Below are 23,042 nucleotides of genomic sequence, written 5' to 3' on the forward strand. Positions count from 1 at the left end.
TCGTGCTATAAATTCTCAGACAACACAAAAATTCCTTGATGCCCTTCCAGACTCCTTCTGCCTACCCAAGGACGTCAGAGGACAAAAATCAGTTAACCACCTAACTGAGGAACTCAATTTAACCTTGCGCAATACCCTAGATGCAGTTGCACCCCTAAAAACGAAAAACATTTGTCATAAGAAACTAGCTCCCTGGTATACAGAAAATACCCGAGCTTTGAAGCAAGCTTCCAGGAAATTGGAACGGAAATGGCGCCACACCAAACTGGAAGTCTTCCGACTAGCTTGGAAAGACAGTACCGTGCAGTACCGAAGAGCCCTCACTGCTGCTCGATCATCCTACTTTTCCAACTTAATCGAGGAAAATAAGAACAATCCAAAATTTCTTTTTGATACTGTTGCGAAACTAACTAAAAAGCAGCATTCCCCAAGAGAGGATGGCTTTCACTTCAGCAGTAATAAATTCATGAACTTCTTTGAGGAAAAGATCATGACCATTAGAAAGCAAATTACGGACTCCTCTTTGAATCTGCGTATTCCTCCAGGGCTTAGCTGTCCTGGATCTGCGAGGGCCTGGGATCGGGAGAGACACTTAAGTGTTTTAGTACTATATCTCTTGACACAATGATGAAAATAATCATGGCCTCTAAACCTTCAAGCTGCATACTGGATCCTATTCCTACTAAACTGCTGAAGGAGCTGCTTCCTGTGCTTGGCCCTCCTATGTTGAACATAATAAACAGCTCTCTATCCACCGGATGTGTACCAAACTCACTAAAAGTGGCAGTGATAAAGCCTCTCTTGAAAAAGCCAAACCTTGACCCGGAAAATATAAAAAACTATCGGCCTATATCGAATCTTCCATTCCTCTCAAAGATTTTAGAAAAAGCTGTTGCGCAGCAACTCACTGCCTTTCTGAAGACAAATAATGTATACGAAATGCTTCAGTCTGGTTTTAGACCCCATCATAGCACTGAGACTGCACTTGTGAAGGTGGTAAATGACCTTTTAATGGCGTCAGACCGAGGCTCTGCATCTGTCCTCGTGCTACTAGACCTTAGTGCTGCCTTTGACACCATCGATCACCATATTCTTTTGGAGAGACTGGAAACCCAAATTGGTCTACACGGACAAGTTCTGGCCTGGTTTAGATCTTACCTGTCGGAAAGATATCAGTTTGTCTCTGTGAATGGTCTGTCCTCTGACAAATCAACTGTACATTTCGGTGTTCCTCAAGGTTCCGTTTTAGGACCACTATTGTTTTCACTATATATTTTACCTCTTGGGGATGTTATTCGGAAACATAATGTTAACTTTCACTGCTATGCGGATGACACACAGCTGTACATTTCAATGAAACATGGTGAAGCCCCAAAATTGCCCTCGCTAGAAGCCTGTGTTTCAGACATAAGGAAGTGGATGGCTGAAAACTTTCTACTTTTAAACTCGGACAAAACAGAGATGCTTGTTCTAGGTCCCAAGAAACAAAGAGATCTTCTGTTAAATCTGACAATTCATCTTGATGGTTGTAAAGTCGTCTCAAATAAAACTGTGAAGGACCTCGGCGTTACTCTTGACCCTGATCTCTCTTTTGACGAACATATCAAGACTGTTTCAAGGACAGCTTTTTTCCATCTACGTAACATTGCAAAAATCAGAAATTTTCTGTCCAAAAATGATGCAGAAAAATTAATCCATGCATTTGTTACTTCTAGGTTAGACTACTGCAATGCTCTACTTTCCGGCTACCCGGATAAAGCACTAAATAAACTTCAGTTAGTGCTAAATACGGCTGCTAGAATCCTGACTAGAACCAAGAAATTTGATCATATTACTCCAGTGCTAGCTTCCCTACACTGGCTTCCTGTTAAGGCAAGGGCTGATTTCAAGGTTTTACTGTTAACCTATAAAGCGTTACATGGGCTTGCTCCTACCTATCTTTCCGAGTTGGTCCTGCCGTACATACCAATACGTACGCTACGGTCACAAGACGCAGGCCTCCTAATTGTCCCTAGAATTTCTAAGCAAACAGCGGGAGGCAGGGCTTTCTCCTATAGATCTCCATTTTTATGGAACAGTCTGCCTACCCATGTGAGAGACGCAGACTCGGTCTCAACCTTTAAGTCTTTACTGAAGACTTATCTCTTCAGTAGGTCATATGATTGAGTGTAGTCTGGCCCAGGAGTGTGAAGGTGAACGGAAAGGCTCTGGAGCAACGAACCGCCCTTGCTGTCTCTGCCAGGCCGGTTCCCCTCTCTCCACTGGGATTCTCTGCCTCTAACCCTGTTACAGGGGCTGAGTCACTGGCTTGCTGGTGCTCTTTCATGCCGTCCCTAGGAGGGGTGCGTCACTTGAGTGGGTTGAGTTACTGACGTGATCTTCCTGTCTGGGTTGGCGCCCCCCCTTGGTTTGTGCTGTGGTGGAGACCTTTGTGGGCTATACTCGGCCTTGTCTCAGGATTGTAAGTTGGTGGTTGAGGATTTCCCTCTAGTGGTGCGGGGGCTGTGCTTTGGCAAAGTGGGTGGGGTTATATCCTTCCTATTTGGCCCTGTCCGGGGGTTTCTTCGGATGGGGCCACAGTGTCTCCTGACCGCTCCTGTCTCAGCCTCCAGTATTTATGCTGCAGTAGTTTGTGTCGGGGGGCTAGGGTCAGTTGGTTACCTGGAGTACTTCTCCTGTCTTATCCAGTGTCCTGTGTGAATTTAAGTATGCTCTCTCTAATTCTCTCGTTCTCTCTTTCTCTCTGAGAACCTGAGCCCTAGGACCATACGTCAGGACTACCGGGCATGATGACACCTTGCTGTCCCCAGTCCGCCTGGCCTTGCTGCTATTCCAGTTTCAACTGTTCTGCCTGCGGTTACGGAACCCCTACCTGTCCCAGACCTGCTGTTTTCAACTCTTAATGATCGGCTATGAAAAGCCAACTGAGATTTATTCCTGATTATTATTTGACCATGCTTGTCATTTATGAACATTTTGAAAATCTTGGCTCTCTCTAATTTTCTCCTTCTCTCTTTCTTTCTCTCGGAGGACCTGAGCCCTAGGACCATACGTCGGGACTACCGGCCGTGGTGACTCCTTGCTGTCCCCAGTCCGCCTGGCCTTGCTGCTATTCCAGTTTCAACTGTTCTGCCTGCGGTTATGGAACCCCTACCTGTCCCAGACCTGCTGTTTTCAACTCTTAATGATCGGCTATGAAAAGCCAACTGAGATTTATTCCTGATTATTATTTGACCATGCTTGTCATTTATGGAAATTTTGAAAATCTTGGCTCTCTCTAATTTTCTCCTTCTCTCTTTCTTTCTCTCGGAGGACCTGAGCCCTAGGACCATGCGTCGGGACTGCCGCCCGTGGTGACTCCTTGCTGTCCCCAGTCCGCCTAGCCTTGCTGCTATTCCAGTTTCAGCTGTTCTGCCTGCGGTTATGGAACCGCCACCTGTCCCAGACCTGTTGTTTTTCAACTCTTGATGATCGGCTATGAAAAGCCAACTGAAAATTATTCATGATTATTATTTGACCATGCTTGTCACTTATGAACATTTTTGAACATCTTGGCATAGTTCTGTTATAATCTCCACCCGGCACAGCCAGAAGAGGACTGGCCACCCCTCATAGCCTGGTTCCTCTCTAGGTTTCTTCCTAGGTTTTGGCCTTTCTAGGGAGTTTTTCCTAGCCACCGTGCTTCTACACCTGCATTACTAGCTGTTTGGGGTTTTAGGCTGGGTGTCTGTACAGCACTTCGAGATATTAGCTGATGTACGAAGGGCTATATAAAATAAAATTGATTGATTGACTGGTCTCATTACGGAAAAAAACACCATCACTTATGCATTTAATCACCATTTTTATTTCAGCAGGCTATCTCTTTGAAATAACTTCTAAGGCTGTTCACAATGATATTGGGCTGGATGCTGATAGGGGAAACTTGCTGAATGCTCAGAGAAATTATAGTGAAAGCTTTTATTTTAGGCTATTTACAGAAAAAATAAGTCCTGGATGCTTTTCTAGCAATAGACAACAAGAAATCCACAGAGGCCGATCAATTGGATCACAGTATGCTTAAGTGTGCTGCGCCCATTATTGTTAGCTCTATATCCCACATTATTTATTTAACATTGTTATCAGGAAATATTCCAAAAGTATTGAAATCAGCTCTTGTGCTGCCATTCCATAAGGGGGGATAGTAGTAATCTTAATAATTATCACCCCATTTCAAGGCTTCCTTGTCTAGCTAAGATTCTTGAATCCTTGGTAAATGTACAACTTTGCTCTTTTTTGTCTAATTAATGTATTTTGAATGTAAACCAATCAGGATTTAGGCCTGGGCATACAGCAACCACTTTAGTTTTTTAATGATCTTTTCAATGCTTTAAACACCCAAATTGAATGTGCTGCTTTGTTTGTGGACCTGTCAAAAGCTTTTGATACTGTTAATCATGGTCTTTTATTGAATAAGTTGACCTCAATACGCCTGAGTTCATACAGAACTCAGGTCATCGTGATTGATGGGGTTAAGTCTGAGTTTCATGATGTAAATAATGGTGTACCACAAGGGTTTATTTTGGGACCTATTCTCTTCACTATTTATATTAACACCATTGGTCAATCTGTTAAAAATTGTAAACTTAATCTATATGCGGATGATATTATTATGTATGCTATTGCCCCGACTGTTGATCTGGCCGTGTCAAAACTACAGTCAGAATGCAGGAATGTTCACTCATGTTCATTCACACATTCACTCATTAGATGGTTGGTTTTTATTATTTCCATTTATCAATACGTAGAGTAATTTAAGAAGTTGAATTAGGAATCATCCCCTTTTACCCTCAGAACAGCCTCAATTCATCAGGGCATGGACTCTACAAGGATTCGAAAGCATTCCACAGGGATGCTGGCCCATGTTGAGTCCAATGCTTCCCACATTTGTGTTAAGTTGGCTTGATGTCCTTTAGGTGTTGGACCATTCTTGATACCCACAGGAAACTTTTGAGCGTGAAAAACTCAGCAGCGTTGCAGTTCTTGACACTCAAACCGGTGTGCCTGGCACCTACTACCATACCCCGTTCAAAGGCACTTAAATATTTTGTCTTGCCCATTCACCTCTCTGAATGGAACACATGCACAATCCATGTCTCAATTGTCTCAAGGCTTAAAAATCCTTCTTTAACATGTTTCATCTACACTAATTTAAGTGTATTTAACAAGTGACATCAATAAATGATCATACCTGGATTCACCTGGTCAGTCTATGTCATGGAAAGAGCAGGTAATGTTTTGTATACTCAGTGTATATTGTAGCAGTGGCAGCCTATTAGAAGACTTGGAAGCATGGCTTTTCATAGTGCTTTTTGGCCTCCTATGAAATGGATTGTCACACCAGTTAATGTGTCATGTTGTGTTTAATTTAAATTGTAATTAGGTTTAATTGTTGAGACAAGCACCTTTTCGTGACAATATGATTTGGTCTACTTTTATATTTGCCTTGCATTTTAATTAAAATATTTCTTACAGAATACATTTAAATGCATGTTGGAATATATTTTATTAAACATTTACAGTTACATTTTTAAATATATAGATAAATACATGTGGAAATATTTTCTAAAATGTATTTCAGAATGTTTTTCAAATACATTAATGACATTTTCCAATGCATTAGATTAGATACACTATATATACAGTACCAGTCAAAAGTTTGGACACAACTACTCATTCCACGTTTTTTCTTTATTTTTACTATTTTCTACATTGTAGAATAGTAGTGAAGACATCAAAACTATGAAATAACACATATGGAATCATGTAGTAACCAACAAAGTGTTAAACAAATCAAAATAAATGTTATATTTGAGATTCTTCAAAGTAGCCACCCTTTGCCTTGATGACAGCTTTGCACACGCTTGACATTCTCTCAACCAGCTTCACCCGGAATGCTTTTCCAACAGTCTTGAAGGAGTTCCCACATATGCTGAGCACTTGTTGGCTGCTTTTTCTTCCCTCTGCGGTCCAACTCATCCCAAACCATCTCAATTGGTTTGAAGTTGGGTGACTGTGGAGGCCAGGTCATCTGATGTAGCACTCCATCACCCTCCTTGGTCAAATAGCCCCTACACAGCCTGGAGGTGTGTTTTGGTTCATTGTTCTGTTGAAAAACAAATGATAGTCCCACTAAGAGCAAACCAGATGGGATGGCATATCGCTATATAATGCTGTGGTAGTCAAGGAAAGAGATTCCACATTTTAACTTTTAACAAGGCACACTTTTTAATTGAAATGCTGGTTGAGAGAATGCCAAAAGTGTGCAAAGCTGTTATCAAGGCAAAGGGTGGCTACTTTGAAGAATCAAAAATCTCAAATATATTTTGGTTTGTTTAAAAGTTTTTGGCTTCCAGATGTGTTATTTCATAGTTTTGATGTCTTCACTATTATTCTACAATGTAGAAAATAGTAAAAATAATGAAAAAATAGGTGTGTCCAACTTTTGACTCATACTGTATCTAAATCATGAGCAACACTAGATGGTTGCTAAACCGCAATTGGTTGCTTTGCAAAACTGCATTAAAGGGAAGCGGTCACAGCCCACATTGTGTAAAATCCGCACAGTCGTCAGTTTATAAATTAGGCCTGCCAGTAAGAAAACTCCCAAATAATTTTAGACATGATGAATCTACTGATGAACATCCATGGCTTACATCAACTGCCTACCACAATGTACTCAGGCAACTCCCCCTCATGCCTGAATATTACAGTGTGACTTTTTCAAATGTTTTTTCCAGTTACAACCTCTGTCTGACCCATACGATGTCATCATCATCATCGTTTCATCATCCTTTCCCACCACACCTTGTGGTTTTGGGCCATCAGGGTTGTGTTCAGTAAGGTGAAATGTTCAGAACGTTGCATATAAACATGTAACTAATAAAGTTATGTAGAGACCTGAATAGGGGCCTGGGTTCAAATAGTGTTTGTTTTCTTTCGGAAAAACTTTTAGTTGCTCTTGATTGAGCTTGTCTGGAGCTATAGAAGAAACAGAATATCCTCAAAAGTGCAAACCCTGTCCATCTGGCACTCCATGCAGGCTCAATCAAATATTTGAAAGAAAATACTATGTGAACCCAGGACTATTAGTCATATTCTTGTTAAAAGGTGAAACACAACACCACTACTGTAGAACCCCAAATACTGACTTATAATGACATTCAATCTAATTCACACAATGAAAAAACATGGTTTACGATCATAATCGTTCACCCATGACTGTCCCGCAAAACTTGTCCCACAAAACTGCTTCAGCCAGGGGCCTCCAACAAGCCCACTGGTTCATCCCTCTCTTTTGCCCACGGAGCAAAGGAGAAGAAAAACGAGGAATGACGACCGTCGTTCGATTAGTCATCCCAGGGCCGAACAAACTGTTGGTTTTCCTGATTAAACAAATGTGCGCTAATCACCACCGGAACGACGCTGCAAGACCAGAGCAGAGGACGTCAGATGAAAAAACAAAGAGAAAAATACAGTGGTCCTCACAAGACAGGACGTGACTTCTCACAATGACCCCTCCGGCTCTCGAGAGTGTAGTTGTATGGTTTAATTAACCTTTCTAGGACACACGTTCCACTAGCGGAACCCCTCGACAACATTCCGCTGAAAAGGCAGCGCGGGAAATTCAAAAATATTTTTGGGAAATATGTAACTTTCACACATTAACAAGTCCAATGGAGCAAATGAAAGATAAACATCTTGTTAATCTACCCATCGTGTCCGATTTAAAAAATGCTTTACAGCGAAAACACAACATATGATTATGTTAGATCACCGCCAAGTCCAGAAAACACACAGCCATTTTCCCAGCCAAAGATAGGAGTCACAAAAAGCAGAAATAGAGATAAAATTAATCACTAACCTTTGATGATCTTCATCAGATGACACTCATAGGACATCATGTTACACAATGCATGTATGTTTTGTTCGATAATGTGCATATTTATATCCAAAAATCTCAGTTTACATTGGCGCCATGTTCAGAAATGCCTCCAAAATATCCGGAGAAATTGCAGAGAGCCACATCAAATAACAGAAATACTCATCATAAACTTTGATGAAAGATACATGTTTTACATAGAATTAAAGATACACTTCAATCAATCAATCAATTTTATTTTATATAGCCCTTCGTACATCAGCTAATATCTCGAAGTGCTGTACAGACACCCAGCCTAAAACCCCAAACAGCTAGTAATGCAGGTGTAGAAGCACGGTGGCTAGGAGAAACTCCCTAGAAAGGCCAAAACCTAGGAAGAAACCTAGAGAGGAACCAGGCTATGAGGGGTGGCCAGTCCTCTTCTGGCTGTGCCGGGTGGAGATTATAACAGAACTATGCCAAGATGTTCAAAAATGTTCATAAGTGACAAGCATGGTCAAATAATAATCATGAATAATTTTCAGTTGGCTTTTCATAGCCGATCATCAAGAGTTGAAAAACAACAGGTCTGGGACAGGTGGCGGTTCCATAACCGCAGGCAGAACAGCTGAAACTGGAATAGCAGCAAGGCCAGGCGGACTGGGGACAGCAAGGAGTCACCACGGGCGGCAGTCCCGACGCATGGTCCTAGGGCCCAGGTCCTCCGAGAGAAAGAAAGAGAGAAGGAGAAAATTAGAGAGAGCCAAGATTTTCAAAATGTTCATAAATGACAAGCATGGTCAAATAATAATCAGGAATAAATCTCAGTTGGCTTTTCATAGCCGATCATTAAGAGTTGAAAACAGCAGGTCTGGGACAGGTAGGGGTTCCGTAACCGCAGGCAGAACAGTTGAAACTGGAATAGCAGCAAGGCCAGGCGGACTGGGGACAGCAAGGTGTCATCATGCCCGGTAGTCCTGACGTATGGTCCTAGGGCTCAGGTTCTCAGAGAGAAAGAGAGAACGAGAGAATTAGAGAGAGCATACTTAAATTCACACAGGACACTGGATAAGACAGGAGAAGTACTCCAGGTAACCAACTGACCCTAGCCCCCCGACACATAAACTACTGCAGCATAAATACTGGAGGCTGAGACAGGAGCGGTCAGGAGACACTGTGGCCCCATCCGAAGAAACCCCCGGACAGGGCCAAACAGGAAGGATATAACCCCACCCACTTTGCCAAAGCACAGCCCCCGCACCACTAGAGGGAAATCCTCAACCACCAACTTACAATCCTGAGACAAGGCCGAGTATAGCCCACAAAGGTCTCCACCACAGCACAAACCAAGGGGGGGCGCCAACCCAGACAGGAAGATCACGTCAGTAACTCAACCCACTCAAGTGACGCACCCCTCCTAGGGACGGCATGAAAGAGCACCAGCAAGCCAGTGACTCAGCCCCTGTAACAGGGTTAGAGGCAGAGAATCCCAGTGGAGAGAGGGGAACCGGCCTGGCAGAGACAGCAAGGGCGGTTCGTTGCTCCAGAGCCTTTCCGTTCACCTTCACACTCCTGGGCCAGACTACACTCAATCATATGACCTACTGAAGAGATAAGTCTTCAGTAAAGACTTAAAGGTTGAGACCGAGTCTGCGTCTCTCACATGGGTAGGCAGACTGTTCCATAAAAATGGAGATCTATAGGAGAAAGCCCTGCCTCCCGCTGTTTGCTTAGAAATTCTAGGGACAATTAGGAGGCCTGCGTCTTGTGACCGTAGCGTACGTATTGGTATGTACGGCAGGACCAACTCGGAAAGATAGGTAGGAGCAAGCCCATGTAACGCTTTATAGGTTAACAGTAAAACCTTGAAATCAGCCCTTGCCTTAACAGGAAGCCAGTGTAGGGAAGCTAGCACTGGAGTAATATGATCAAATTTCTTGGTTCTAGTCAGGATTCTAGCAGCCGTATTTAGCACTAACTGAAGTTTATTTAGTGCTTTATCCGGGTAGCCGGAAAGTAGAGCATTGCAGTAGTCTAACCTAGAAGTAACAAATGCATGGATTAATTTTTCTGCATCATTTTTGGACAGAAAATTTCTGATTTTTGCAATGTTACGTAGATGGAAAAAAGCTGTCCTTGAAACAGTCTTGATATGTTCGTCAAAAGAGAGATCAGGGTCAAGAGTAACGCCGAGGTCCTTCACAGTTTTATTTGAGACGACTTTACAACCATCAAGATGAATTGTCAGATTTAACAGAAGATCTCTTTGTTTCTTGGGACCTAGAACAAGCATCTCTGTTTTGTCCGAGTTTAAAAGTAGAAAGTTTTCAGCCATCCACTTCCTTATGTCTGAAACACAGGCTTCTAGCGAGGGCAATTTTGGGGCTTCACCATGTTTCATTGAAATGTACAGCTGTGTGTCATCCGCATAGCAGTGAAAGTTAACATTATGTTTCCGAATAACATCCCCAAGAGGTAAAATATATAGTGAAAACAATAGTGGTCCTAAAACGGAACCTTGAGGAACACCGAAATGTACAGTTGATTTGTCAGAGGACAGACCATTCACAGAGACAAACTGATATCTTTCCGACAGGTAAGATCTAAACCAGGCCAGAACTTGTCCGTGTAGACCAATTTGGGTTTCCAGTCTCTCCAAAAGAATATGGTGATCGATGGTGTCAAAGGCAGCACTAAGGTCTAGTAGCACGAGGACAGATGCAGAGCCTCGGTCTGACGCCATTAAAAGGTCATTTACCACCTTCACAAGTGCAGTCTCAGTGCTATGATGGGGTCTAAAACCAGACTGAAGCATTTCGTATACATTGTTTGTCTTCAGAAAGGCAGTGAGTTGCTGCGCAACAGCTTTTTCTAAAATTTTTGAGAGGAATGGAAGATTCGATATAGGCCGATAGTTTTTTATATTTTCCGGGTCAAGGTTTGGCTTTTTCAAGAGAGGCTTTATCACTGCCACTTTTAGTGAGTTTGGTACACATCCGGTGGATAGAGAGCTGTTTATTATGTTCAACATAGGAGGGCCAAGCACAGGAAGCAGCTCCTTCAGCAGTTTAGTAGGAATAGGATCCAGTATGCAGCTTGAAGGTTTAGAGGCCATGATTATTTTCATCATTGTGTCAAGAGATATAGTACTAAAACACTTAAGTGTCTCTCCCGATCCCAGGCCCTCGCAGAGCTGTGCAGATCCAGGACAGCTAAGCCCTGGAGGAATACGCAGATTCAAAGAGGAGTCCGTAATTTGCTTTCTAATGGTCATGATCTTTTCCTCAAAGAAGTTCATGAATTTATTACTGTTGAAGTGAAAGCCATCCTCTCTTGGGGAATGCTGCTTTTTAGTTAGTTTCGCAACAGTATCAAAAAGAAATTTTGGATTGTTCTTATTTTCCTCGATTAAGTTGGAAAAGTAGGATGATCGAGCAGCAGTGAGGGCTCTTCGGTACTGCACGGTACTGTCTTTCCAAGCTAGTCGGAAGACTTCCAGTTTGGTGTGGCGCCATTTCCGTTCCAATTTCCTGGAAGCTTGCTTCAAAGCTCGGGTATTTTCTGTATACCAGGGAGCTAGTTTCTTATGACAAATGTTTTTCGTTTTTAGGGGTGCAACTGCATCTAGGGTATTGCGCAAGGTTAAATTGAGTTCCTCAGTTAGGTGGTTAACTGATTTTTGTCCTCTGACGTCCTTGGGTAGGCAGAAGGAGTCTGGAAGGGCATCAAGGAATTTTTGTGTTGTCTGAGAATTTATAGCACGACTTTTGATGCTCCTTGGTTGGGGTCTGAGCAGATTATTTGTTGCGATTGCAAACGTAATAAAATGGTGGTCCGATAGTCCAGGATTATGTGGAAAAACATTAAGATCTACAACATTTATTCCATGGGACAAAACTAGGTCCAGAGTATGACTGTGGCAGTGAGTAGGTCCAGAGACATGTTGGACAAAACCCACTGAATCGATGATGGCTCCGAAAGACTTTTGGAGTGGGTCTGTGGACTTCTCCATGTGAATATTAAAATCACCAAAAATTAGAATATGATCTGCTATGACTACAAGGTCTGATAGGAATTCAGGAAACTCAGAGAGGAACGCTGTATATGGCCCAGGAGGCCTGTAAACAGTAGCTATAAAAAGTGATTGAGTAGGCTGCATAGATTTCATGACTAGAAGCTCAAAAGACGAAAACGCCATTTTTTTTTTTGTAAATTGAAATTTGCTATCGTAAATTTACATTTACATTTAAGTCATTTAGCAGACGCTCTTATCCAGAGCGACTTATGTTAGCAACACCTCCGCCTTTGCGGGATGCACGGGGGATATGGTCACTAGTGTAACCAGGAGGTGAGGCCTCATTTAACACAGTAAATTCATCAGGCTTAAGCCATGTTTCAGTCAGGCCAATCACATCAAGATTATGATCAGTGATTAGTTCATTGACTATGACTGCCTTTGAAGTGAGGGATCTAACATTAAGTAACCCTATTTTGAGATGTGAGGTATCACGATCTCTTTCAATAATGGCAGGAATGGAGGAGGTCTTTATCCTAATAAGATTGCTAAGGCGAACACCGCCATGTTTAGTTTTGCCCAACCTAGGTCGAGGCACAGACACAGTCTCAATGGGTATGGCTGAGCTGACTACACTGACTGTGCTATTGGCAGACTCCACTAAGCTGGCAGGTTGGCTAACAGCCTGCTGCCTGGCCTGCACCTTGTTCTTAATGCAACCGCTGTGTCAGATTTAAAAAAAACTTTATGGGAAAAGTAAACCATGCAATAATCTGAGACGGCGCTCAGATAGAAACAAAATTTCTCCGCCATGTTGGAGTCAACAGAAATACGAAATTACATTATAAATATTCCCTTACCTTTGATGATCTTCATCAGAATGCACTCCCAGGAATAATGTCCATTATTTATGTTTATGTCCAAGTAGCTACTTTTGTTAGCACGTTTAGTACACATATCCAAACGCTCGTGCAGGTCCAGGCGAACGTCGGACGAAAACTTCAAAAAGTTATATTACAGGTCGTAGAAACATTTCAAAGTATAGAATCAATTTTTGTATGTTGTTATCATAAATATTCAATAACGTTCCAACCGGAGAATTCCTGTGTCTATAGAAGTAATGGAACGCAAGTCGATATCATGTGGAATGCGCATGACCAGGACCTGGCTCTCTGCCAGACCACTGACTTATTCCCCTCTCATCCGGCTCCACATCACAGTAGAAGCTTCATTCAAGGTTCTGCAGACTGTTGACATTTAGTGGAAGCCGTAGGAAGTGCAAACAGATCCATATCCCACTGTGAATTCAATAGGCGATGAGTAGAAAATCGACCAACCTCAGATATCCCACTTCCTGGTTGGATTTTTCTCCGGTTTTTGCCTGCCATATGAGTTCTGTTATACTCACAGACATCATTCAAACAGTATAGCCAGCCTATACAGTGCCTTGCAAAAGTATTCATCCCCCTTGGCATTTTTCCTATTTTGTTGCATTACAACCTATAATTTAAATAGATTTTTATTTGGATTTCATGTAATGGACATACACAAAATAGTCCAAATTGGTGAAGTGAAATTTAAAAAAGAACTTGTCTCTAAAAATTCAAAAAATAAAAAAACGGAAAGTGGTACGTGCATTTGTATTCACACCATTTGCTATGAAGCCCCTAAATAAGATCTGGTGCAACCAATTACCTTCAGGAGTCATAATAATTAGTTAGATTGCACACAGGTGGACTTTATTTAAGTGTCACATGATCTCAGTATACGTATATACACCTGTTCTGAAAGGCCCCAGAGTCTGCAACATCATTAAGCAAGGGGTACCACCAAGCAAGCGACAATATGAAGACCAAGGAGCTCTCCAAACAGGTCAGGGACAAAGTTGTGGAGAAGTACAGATCAGGGTTGGGTTATAAAAAAATATCCGAAACTTTGAACATCCCATGGAGCACCATTAAATCCGTTAATAAAAAATGGAAAGAATATGGCACCACAACAAACCTGCCAAGAGAGGGCCGCCCACCAAAACTCACGGACCAGGCAAGGAGGGCATTAATCAGAGGCAACAAAGAGACCAAATATAGCCCTGAAGGAGGATCTGTCCATAGGACCACTATAAGCCGTACACTCCAGAGCTGGACTTTACGGAAGAGTGGCCAGAAAAAAGCCATTGCTTAAAGAAAAAATAAGCAAACGCGTTTGGTGTTCGCCAAAAGGAACGTCGGAGACTCCCCTAACATATGGAAGAAGGTACTCTGGTCAGATGAGACAATTTGCACCAGACTCTGTCTGGTGCAAATCCAACACCTCACATCACCCCGAGAACACCATCCCCACAGTGAAGCATGGTGGTGGCATCATCATGCTGTGGGGATGTTTTTCATCGGCAGGGACTGGGAAACTGGTCAGAATTGAAGGAATGATGGATGGCGCTAAATACAGGGAAATTCTTGAGGGAAACCTGTTTCAGTCTTCCAGAGATTTGAGACTGGGACGGAGGTTCACCTTCCAGCAGGACAATGAAACTAAGCATACTGCTATAACAACACTTGAGTGGTTTAAGGGGAAACATTTAAATGTCTTGGAATGGCCTAGTCAAAGCCCAGACCTCAATCCAATTGAGAATCTGTGGTATGACTTAAATATTGCTGTACACCAGCGGAACCCATCCAACTTGAAGCAGCTGGAGCAGTTTTGCTTTGAAAAATGGGCAAAAATCCCAGTGGCTAGATGTGCTAAGCTTATCGAGACATACCCCAAGAGAATTGCAGCTTTAATTGCTGCAAAAGGTGGCTCTACAAAGTATTGACTTTGGGGGGGGGTGGGGGGTGAATAGTTATGCACGCTCAAGTTTTCTGTTTCTTTGTCTTATTTCTTGTTTGTTTCACAAGAAAAAATATTTTGCATCTTCAAAGTGGTATAGACATGTTGTGTAAATCAAATGATACAAACCCCCCAAAAATATATTTTAATTCCAGGCAGTAAGAAAACAAAATAGGAAAAATGCCAATGGGGGTGAATACTTTCGCAAGCGACTGTATAAAGCATCCAAAACAACTGGCAGGGAGTTTGAAAGGAGAGAGAGCGTGCAATGGTGTGATCACATTGGATGGTGATGAAATTATCCTACATAGACTACAACACTAAAATTAATAACTGTATTATTATTACAACATTTTGCTGTAAACTTGAGTGAATTTCATTTTGAAGCTGATCAAAAGCCCTGCATTCCGAAATAACTGCATCTGCCTAGGCAACCATTTGGATCAACTTGCCTACCTGGTTAAATAAAGGTAAAAAATAAAAAAATAAAAAAAACTTCTGATACTGAGATCTGTCTGAGATCGTGGATCATCATTCTCCCAAGTCGTTCCTATAATAATGTGGCCCCCAATAATATAATGCTCCCAGCAGGCCCAGTTATTCAGGAAAGCTTTCCTCTCCCCTCCGTGCGGCTGTTCCTCACGCACCTAGAACATAATGCTTTAATATAGCCTGAAGATTTGTTATTTAACTTTTAAAAAGTATTACCTTTAGCAACCTGTCTGCCTAGGGAGACTAGGCCATGCTACTCTTCAAAATGATGATCAAATGTTTGGGTATTACAGTAGACCTATAACCTAGCCTACTACACTGAGTATACGGTATGGAGGGATGTATTTTCTGTTTGTTGAGATTGACATTAGCCTAGTCTAATTGAATGTTGAAAACGCAAACCTTGATGTCGAAGCGCCCAATGTCAGTAATCAGAATGTAGAAGTGATGCTTTGCTTATTGGTTATGTGGTGCATAGGCACAGAAACCTTTTGGTAGAAGATTTGGTGCATATATTTTATGTAACTATAAATATAGCATCAAAAATGAGTGCCCCTCCTTTGAAACAAAATGCCCCCCAGCTGATCATTGTCTGGCGCCAGCTCTAGTATACTGGCCAACCTCCACAGTCTGTCTCTGCGCTCGCTGGGGGTTGAGAGGGAGAGACGGAATGTTGACATACTGCTATGTCACTACCCCCAGGGTGGGCCCCGTTATCCCCATCTCTCCCCTCCCTCCCTCACCTGGACACTGGCCAGCATACTCAGGGAGATGCTACCGCTGTCCCCAGTCAACCCCCAGCCAGCCCCTGGTTGTCCGAGCCAAGACCCAGCTACAGTAGAGCGAGATCCCCAGGGGTGCCTCACCTCATCTGGGGTCAACGAGGGCAGAGGTGTGTGGGGGGGATGATATGGAGGATGAGGGTGAATTTAACACCGTGACCAAACCGTCGGGCCATCATGTGCATGTTGATTTTGTCTATCCACACCAGACGTGATCATGACACACAGGTTAAAATAATAGAATCAACTATATTCACTCCGATTAATCCACAGATAAAAGGGGAAACCTAGTTAGTTTTTAGTTAGTTATCTATGATTCTCCTTGTTCATCTTTAAAGCACCCACGTGGGTTTGTATGCCCATGTGGGTAGATGGGAGACACGGGAATTGCAGTGCGTCAAACATCTTGAATAAAACCTATTTTCTATTTTAGTGTTTGGCAACACAAACGCTTGTTGACATGCGCGAGCAGTGTGGATAAAATGATTGACTAACATGCACGCGTTAATTTATTTTGCAACGCTCAAGCATGTAACGTGGCCTGTTTGGTTTCCCTGTGAACCAGGGGGAAGAAACGAGCAGCACAACAGGGTGAAGAGAGAGAGAGAAGGGGATAGGTCGATGTTACTCAATCAAATAGGAGCAGAAGTATGTGTGTAAGCATCCAACTGCTTTTCTCCACAAAACAGGATGTCAATTATTCATTGAGTGTTTTGATGAATAGAAAATAAATAACATCTGCATATCGATAGACTTGGAGCACACGCTTCATGTAAAAAAAAGTGTACTCTGTACACTGCATTATGCTCCCATGTGAATTGATTAGACAATGTTTAGACCACAAGGTCTTCACCAGGCTCCCATTGGACCGGATTTTGTTCAATTGTATTGTGAAAGAAGAAAGAACTATCTTTTACCTGGCCAGACAGACTAAATTTAACCAAAATCCAAACAACACATGAGCATTTGTTGGATGAAATTCCATTCAGGGACAAGCATTCACAATGAAGCACACTAAAGGTGGGCTGTACTACATGAATCAGTCAGACCTCAAAATGTAATAGCATGTTATTTTGGTCATTTTAGTCACCTATTCTTACGTTGAACTCAGTATTTAGAGCACAACTGACATCTGTGTCACCTTTGCTGATGCAATGCTGAATATGTCTGAGCCATTCTTTTGGTTTATGAAACATACTGTTTTTCCAAAGACTCCAGTCATAGACTGTTCTCTCTGCTACCGCACCACGAGCGGTACCGGAGCGCCAAGTCTAGGACCAAAAGGCTCCTTAACAGCTTCTTCCCCCAAGCCATAAGACTGCTGAACAATTAATCAAATGGCCACCCGGACTACTTACATTGAACCCCCTCGTTTGTTTTTTCACTGCTGCTACTCTCTGTTTATTATCTATGCATAGTCACTTTACCCCTACCTAAATGTACAAATTACCTTGACTAACCTGTACCCCCGCACATTGACTCGGTATCGGTACCCCCTGTATCTAGCCTTGTTATTGTTATGTAATTTTCTTGTTTCTTTTTTCACTTCACTTTAGTTTATTTAGTCATTCTTAACTCTATTTCTTGAACTGCATTGTTGGTTTAAGGGCTTGTAAGTAAGCATTTCACGGTAAGGCGCATGTGACAAAAACAATTTGATTTGATTTGAGACGTGTTGGAAGACCTGACACATTACGAAAAGCAAAACTTTAGCGTGTGTGTGAGAGAGAAATGAGGTGAATGAGGATTGTTACCCATTACTACAGGAAACACTTCCGGACACGTTGTATAATACCCTCCAGGGGCATGTACACATGCCAGAAGCGGAGGCGGCACGTCCTGGGTGCGGGCACATTGAATACCTGCTGCATGATCTCACCTTTTTGTCATCAGTTAGACTACCACAAAGCCAATAGGAATGCTTGATTCCCTGTTGTCATGCCAGGGAGGGCGGGTGTGTTTAAGTTCAATGATACACAAATCCACACACACACCCTGCTGTGACTAAATAAACACACTCTTTACAGACAGTGTGGCCTTGCTGCCTTTCAGAGAGCTGTGACTACCCCCCACTTGGTCCTACGTAAACAAAGACGAATAGACTTGAATAGGGGTGTCTGAGTCACTGTGTGTAGTGTTTTCCCAGCAGGAGGTGTGTGTGTGTGTGTGTGTGTGTGTGTGTGTGTGTGTGTGTGTGTGTGTGTGTGTGTGTGTGTGTGTGTGTGTGTGTGTGTGTGTGTGTGTGTGTGTGTGTGTGTGTGTGTGTGTGTGTGTGTGTGTGTGTGTGTGTGTGTGTGTGTGTGTGTGTGTAATGAAACACAGACATATTGTAATGCATGGTTAAAATATGCATGGTTAAGCTAATACCTTGTCTATGTTACAGGGCAACTTCCCCTTCTGCGCATGCTTATATACTTTACTGATGACAACTGATTTTTGACGCAGAATACCCATTGGTTGACTGGACTATGCTATTTTTGCGATTTAGAATTGGGGATTTCGGTCTGGGGCTGTAAGGTGGGTAGAGTGCAGTCACCGCAGTCTCTCTCACCTGCCCAGGACGGTCAATAGTCGACCGAACCTGGAGCGTCCCTGCTAGGCACACACACCAGCAACCGCAACTCAGAGCTATCAACACACTACAACAGTCTGGTTTGTGTGTGTCGGGTGGTGGGTGGATGCGTGCGCTACACACATTCTCTGATACGCTTTGAGTTTGACAACTCAGCGTTTCGATAAGTGCACTCATTTAAAACCCTGCCGTATTAAGTTGAAGAGTATCGATTGATGCTTTAATGATATGGTTTCTTGTCTTCTTGAGAGGCTGGATACGTATTTGATCAGTATACATTTTTGCATCAAAGTAGCAAAAATCCATGTGTACCAACCAGGGTTAACTGGGGTGAATTTGAACTCAAGTCACTCAATTGATTAAGTGATTTAAATTGCTTTTTATTTTCAGTTTATTTAGTTGGCTTTTCAGGATGCCAATCCAAAAAGTTAACCTTTTAATATTGTACAGTTCTGCTTCAGCTGGTATTTGCTGGTATCTGAGAATAATGCAGGTATTTCTCTCCCTCTCTCCCTCCCCTGTTCTCAGGTGCAGTATATCATTCAAGGCTACCACAAGAGGAGAGAGTACATTGCTGCCTTTCTCAGTCACTTTGGAATGTAAGTCTGGTGTGCGCACGCATGTAAGCGAGAAAAGGAAGGGCAAGGAAACGTTTGTGCGAGCAAGCATATCTGTAACATTGTATTTGATTTTTATGGTGGGCACATTAGTGTCTATGTAAGAAAGGTTTGCCAATGTGTGTGTGCTTTATGCAGGGGGATGGTGGAGTATGATGCAGAGGGATTCACCAAGCTCACTCCTCTCCTCGTGTGGAAAGACTTCTTTTTCCTTGTCCATGGTGAGTTACACACACACACACACACACACACACACACACACACACACACACACACACACACACACACACACACACACACACACACACACACACACACACACACACACACACACACACACACACACACACACACACACAGACCTCTTTCTTTCATTCTCACTATGTCTTCCTCCCCAAACTCTCTTTTTCTCCCTCTCTCTATCTTTCTCTCACCCCTCCTCCTCCAGTGGACCTTCCTCTGTACTTCCCACGGGACCAGCCCAACCTGACATTCCAGTCTGTGTACCACTTCACCAACAGTGGGCAGCTCTACTGGCAGGTGCAGAAGTCCTACCCTTACAGCCCGCGATGGGACGGCAACGAGATGGCCAAAAGAGCCAAGTAAGGCAAGACACTACCGGACAGATGTAGGGTGAAGTTGCCCCTAGATGCTGATCTTGAATCAGTTTTGCCTTTTCCTCACTGATGATTAGGATTGGGGGAGGGGAAGCTGATCTTAGATCTGTACCTAGGGGAAACATCACCCGTAGCATACTGGACAACAATGACTATTTGAGCTACTATACCGTATAGTAATTACCCATAATACATGATGATAATGATTCAAATCTTGTTTAAGTCATGTAATCCAATCGACTAGCACAAAACTAGAACCTGCTGTCATCTTTGGACCAGGTCTCCCTCGCAAAATAGATTTTTTTAAACTTATCTGGATTTATAATGGTAACATGAAAAGCAAAACAATCCTTGTCATACTAATAATCACTAACAGCACGGACATCAAATCCCTTTAATTGAAACCACATATCACTACTCACACCGGTGAAGATTTATATGGCAATTTTTTTAAATAAAAATGATAGATGTATGGCTCTCCCAAATTGTATTTACTTGACCTTTTTTCTATTTAACAAGAACCCGTTGACCCTATTTGTGAATTAATGGCTTTGTCTCTAGCTTTATGGCGTTTACTTAGCACAGCAAAGGAGTGCTTAACTGTAACAGTTGAGTTTTTGTCCTGAAGTTGATAGTTACATGGAACAGATGGAATTTTCTTTGTTTGCATCGCTAGTCTCCAAGGAAAGTCAGTATCTTATCTCTGTTTTGCTGACAAGTAGTTTTCAGTCTTAGTTTGGCACTGTGGAGGGCCCAAAATATGCAAACATTCCAAATGCCTGGGATTCCAACCTATCAGCTACTGGTTTATAAATGAGAAGAGTTTGTATTCTAGGCTACCTGACCTGGAGTGAAACTCGCCCTTGGAAACACACACGCACGCACTATTTGGTGTTGTTGACAGCTCTAAGTTATTGTACCTTGTCATTCCATTGCGTTTTTTGTCTTGTTTTTTATTTTATTTTTACTTGCTTGCTCTTCACAATTTGTCATTTTCTATTAGGAAGATTGAACATTGAGATAATCAGGAGTAGCCATCGGTCTCTCTGTCTTGATTTCACAGTGGTAAATTGTGTTTTGTGTTTAGATTATACTCTCAGCATGTCAGGAGAGAACATTCTCCTGCTGAAAGAACAAACTGGTGCTGCGCTTTTATGGTCAGATAAGAACTGTAGTACTCCCAGTAAATCTGTGTCTGTCTAAATTACTTTGAATTGGTATCTTTCTTTCTCTCTCTCACTCCACAGAGCATATTTCAAGAGCTTCATTCCTCAATTTCAGCAAGGGGCCTTTGCCACTGTGAAACTCTAGAAGTGTAGTGTGTGTGAATGCGCTGCACATAAGTGACAATGTACGCTGTTGTAACGGATCTGAAATGGCTAGCTAGTTAGCGGGTACGCGCTACTAGCATTTCAATCAGTTACGTCACTTGCTCTGAGACTTAAGTAGGGTTTCCCCTTGCTCTGCAAGGGCCGTGGCCTTTGTGGCGCGATGGGTAACGATGCTTCGTGGGCGACCGTTGTTGATGTGTGCAGAAAGTCCCTGGTTCGCGCCCGTGTCGGGGCGAGGGGACGGTTTAAAGTTATACTGTTACATTGGTGCCGTGTCCCGGATCACTGGTTGCTGCGGAAAAGGAGGAGGTTGAAAGGGGGGTGAGTGTAACGGATCTGAAATGGCTAGCTAGTTAGCGGGTACGCGCTACTAGCATTTCAATCAGTTACGTCACTTGCTCTGAGACTTAAGTAGGGTTTCCCCTTGCTCTGCAAGGGCCGCGGCTTTTGTGGAGCGATGGGTAACGACGCTTCGTGGGTGTCAGTTGTTGATGTGTGCAGAGGGTCCCTGGTTCGCGCCCGTGTCGGGGCGAGGGGACGTACTAAAGTTATACTGTTACACTGTACAGGGACTCTCTGTAACTCCATGTTGAGCTTTGTGTTTTATGCTTTTCCCTGAATTGTCTGTGTTTCCATTTTATTTAGTTGTTTTTTCACCAAATTACAGAGAGAAAATGCTGAAATGCTGTTGCTAAAATGGTTAGGGTCAGTAGTTCAGAACCAGTTAGTCTGTCAATAGACAGATGTTGGTCTTGCCCAGCCAAGGTGCTACAACCTCAAACAAGGCATCACTTCTGATCTTCTGATTGGTTGTGAGAAAACTGGAAAAGGGCCCTGAACTCTTTGACTGGAGCTTGATGTGATACGGTCATCTTCTGGAAAAACCTTCAGTGGTTCCTCATGATTCATATAATACATTCTTACTAGAGTGGTACCATTACGTTATCATTCTACAGTTGTCTTAATCTTTGCCTTGAGAGGAGTATTCCTCAGTACAATGTACATTGGAGAGAATACTATATGTTCCATTTTTCATTTGTAAAGACCTGTGATCATATTTTATTCACTTACTCCATGAAGGTATGTTACTAAATGTTTTCTGTTATATTTTCATTTCACCACCATCTATCTCAATCACTCCTATTCCCAATAAACCCTGAAATCCTGTACTGTCTGTAAATACATTCTTTGTTGTTTCATTATTATTGCTTGTCACTAAGCCACTGATGCACTGTGATTAAATTATGGCCTGTGCTAAATGTAGCTGTGTTTGAAAGAAAGGGAGAGAGAAACAGGGAATGGGGGATGGATGGTGTGTGAGAGAGAGCGAGACTAACAGGGAGAGTAGGGAGGGAGAGATGGTCTGTGTGTGGGAGGAAGGGTGAAAGAGAGAGTGGGAGTGTGTGTGCATGCTTGTTTTCATCATTAAATCTTAGGGGGTCATTGTTAGGGGTCTTTCCTGGCCCGGGGGCCAGCCCTTTGCTATATTTATTGTTGGTAATGCAGCAACTGTCAAGTCTAATTGGGAACTATAGGGTGAATGTATCTGAGGCATTTAATAGCATTAAGTCTATTAATAAAAATATATTAAAAGCAAGATTATTTTTGTCTTTTTTTGCTGCGTTCCATGTTTCGCGCGGTAACCTTTGCCGACCTGCTCTCAAATCGTCTCTCTCATCAGCCCGGGGACGAACTGCTATCTTTATTTTGAGGAGTGGAAGGAGGGTGTGCAGAGGAAGGACTAAAGGATATGGGGTAACAGCCTCTCTAACGAAGGCTTCTCGATTGCAGTCTTTATTTCAGTTTTTTTATTCACTTCACGTTCAAAATTCATTTTGTTTTCCTTTAATTGATTTTGGCTTAGAAAATCCTCTTGATCCTAACTTTTTT

At 42.5% G+C, this 23,042-nt stretch overlaps 1 protein-coding gene across 2 annotated transcripts in view; it reads left to right on the forward strand.

Annotated features, from left to right (window-relative positions):
* Positions 1-22,749, forward strand: part of LOC139553135 (BRISC and BRCA1-A complex member 2-like) — a 127,088-nt gene extending 104,339 nt beyond the window's left edge. For both annotated transcript variants that reach the window (XM_071365090.1, XM_071365091.1), the window contains 4 exons: positions 19,116-19,186; positions 19,343-19,425; positions 19,653-19,806; positions 21,069-22,749. In XM_071365090.1, coding sequence (XP_071221191.1) covers positions 19,185-19,186; positions 19,343-19,425; positions 19,653-19,806; positions 21,069-21,132 — 303 coding nt within the window. In that variant the 5' untranslated portion in view covers positions 19,116-19,184 and the 3' untranslated portion in view covers positions 21,133-22,749. The remainder of the gene's footprint in view (positions 1-19,115; positions 19,187-19,342; positions 19,426-19,652; positions 19,807-21,068) is intronic.
* Positions 22,750-23,042: the final 293 nt, after the last annotated feature.

Source organism: Salvelinus alpinus, chromosome 25 (genome assembly GCF_045679555.1).
Source record: "Salvelinus alpinus chromosome 25, SLU_Salpinus.1, whole genome shotgun sequence".
NCBI lineage: Eukaryota > Metazoa > Chordata > Actinopteri > Salmoniformes > Salmonidae > Salvelinus > Salvelinus alpinus.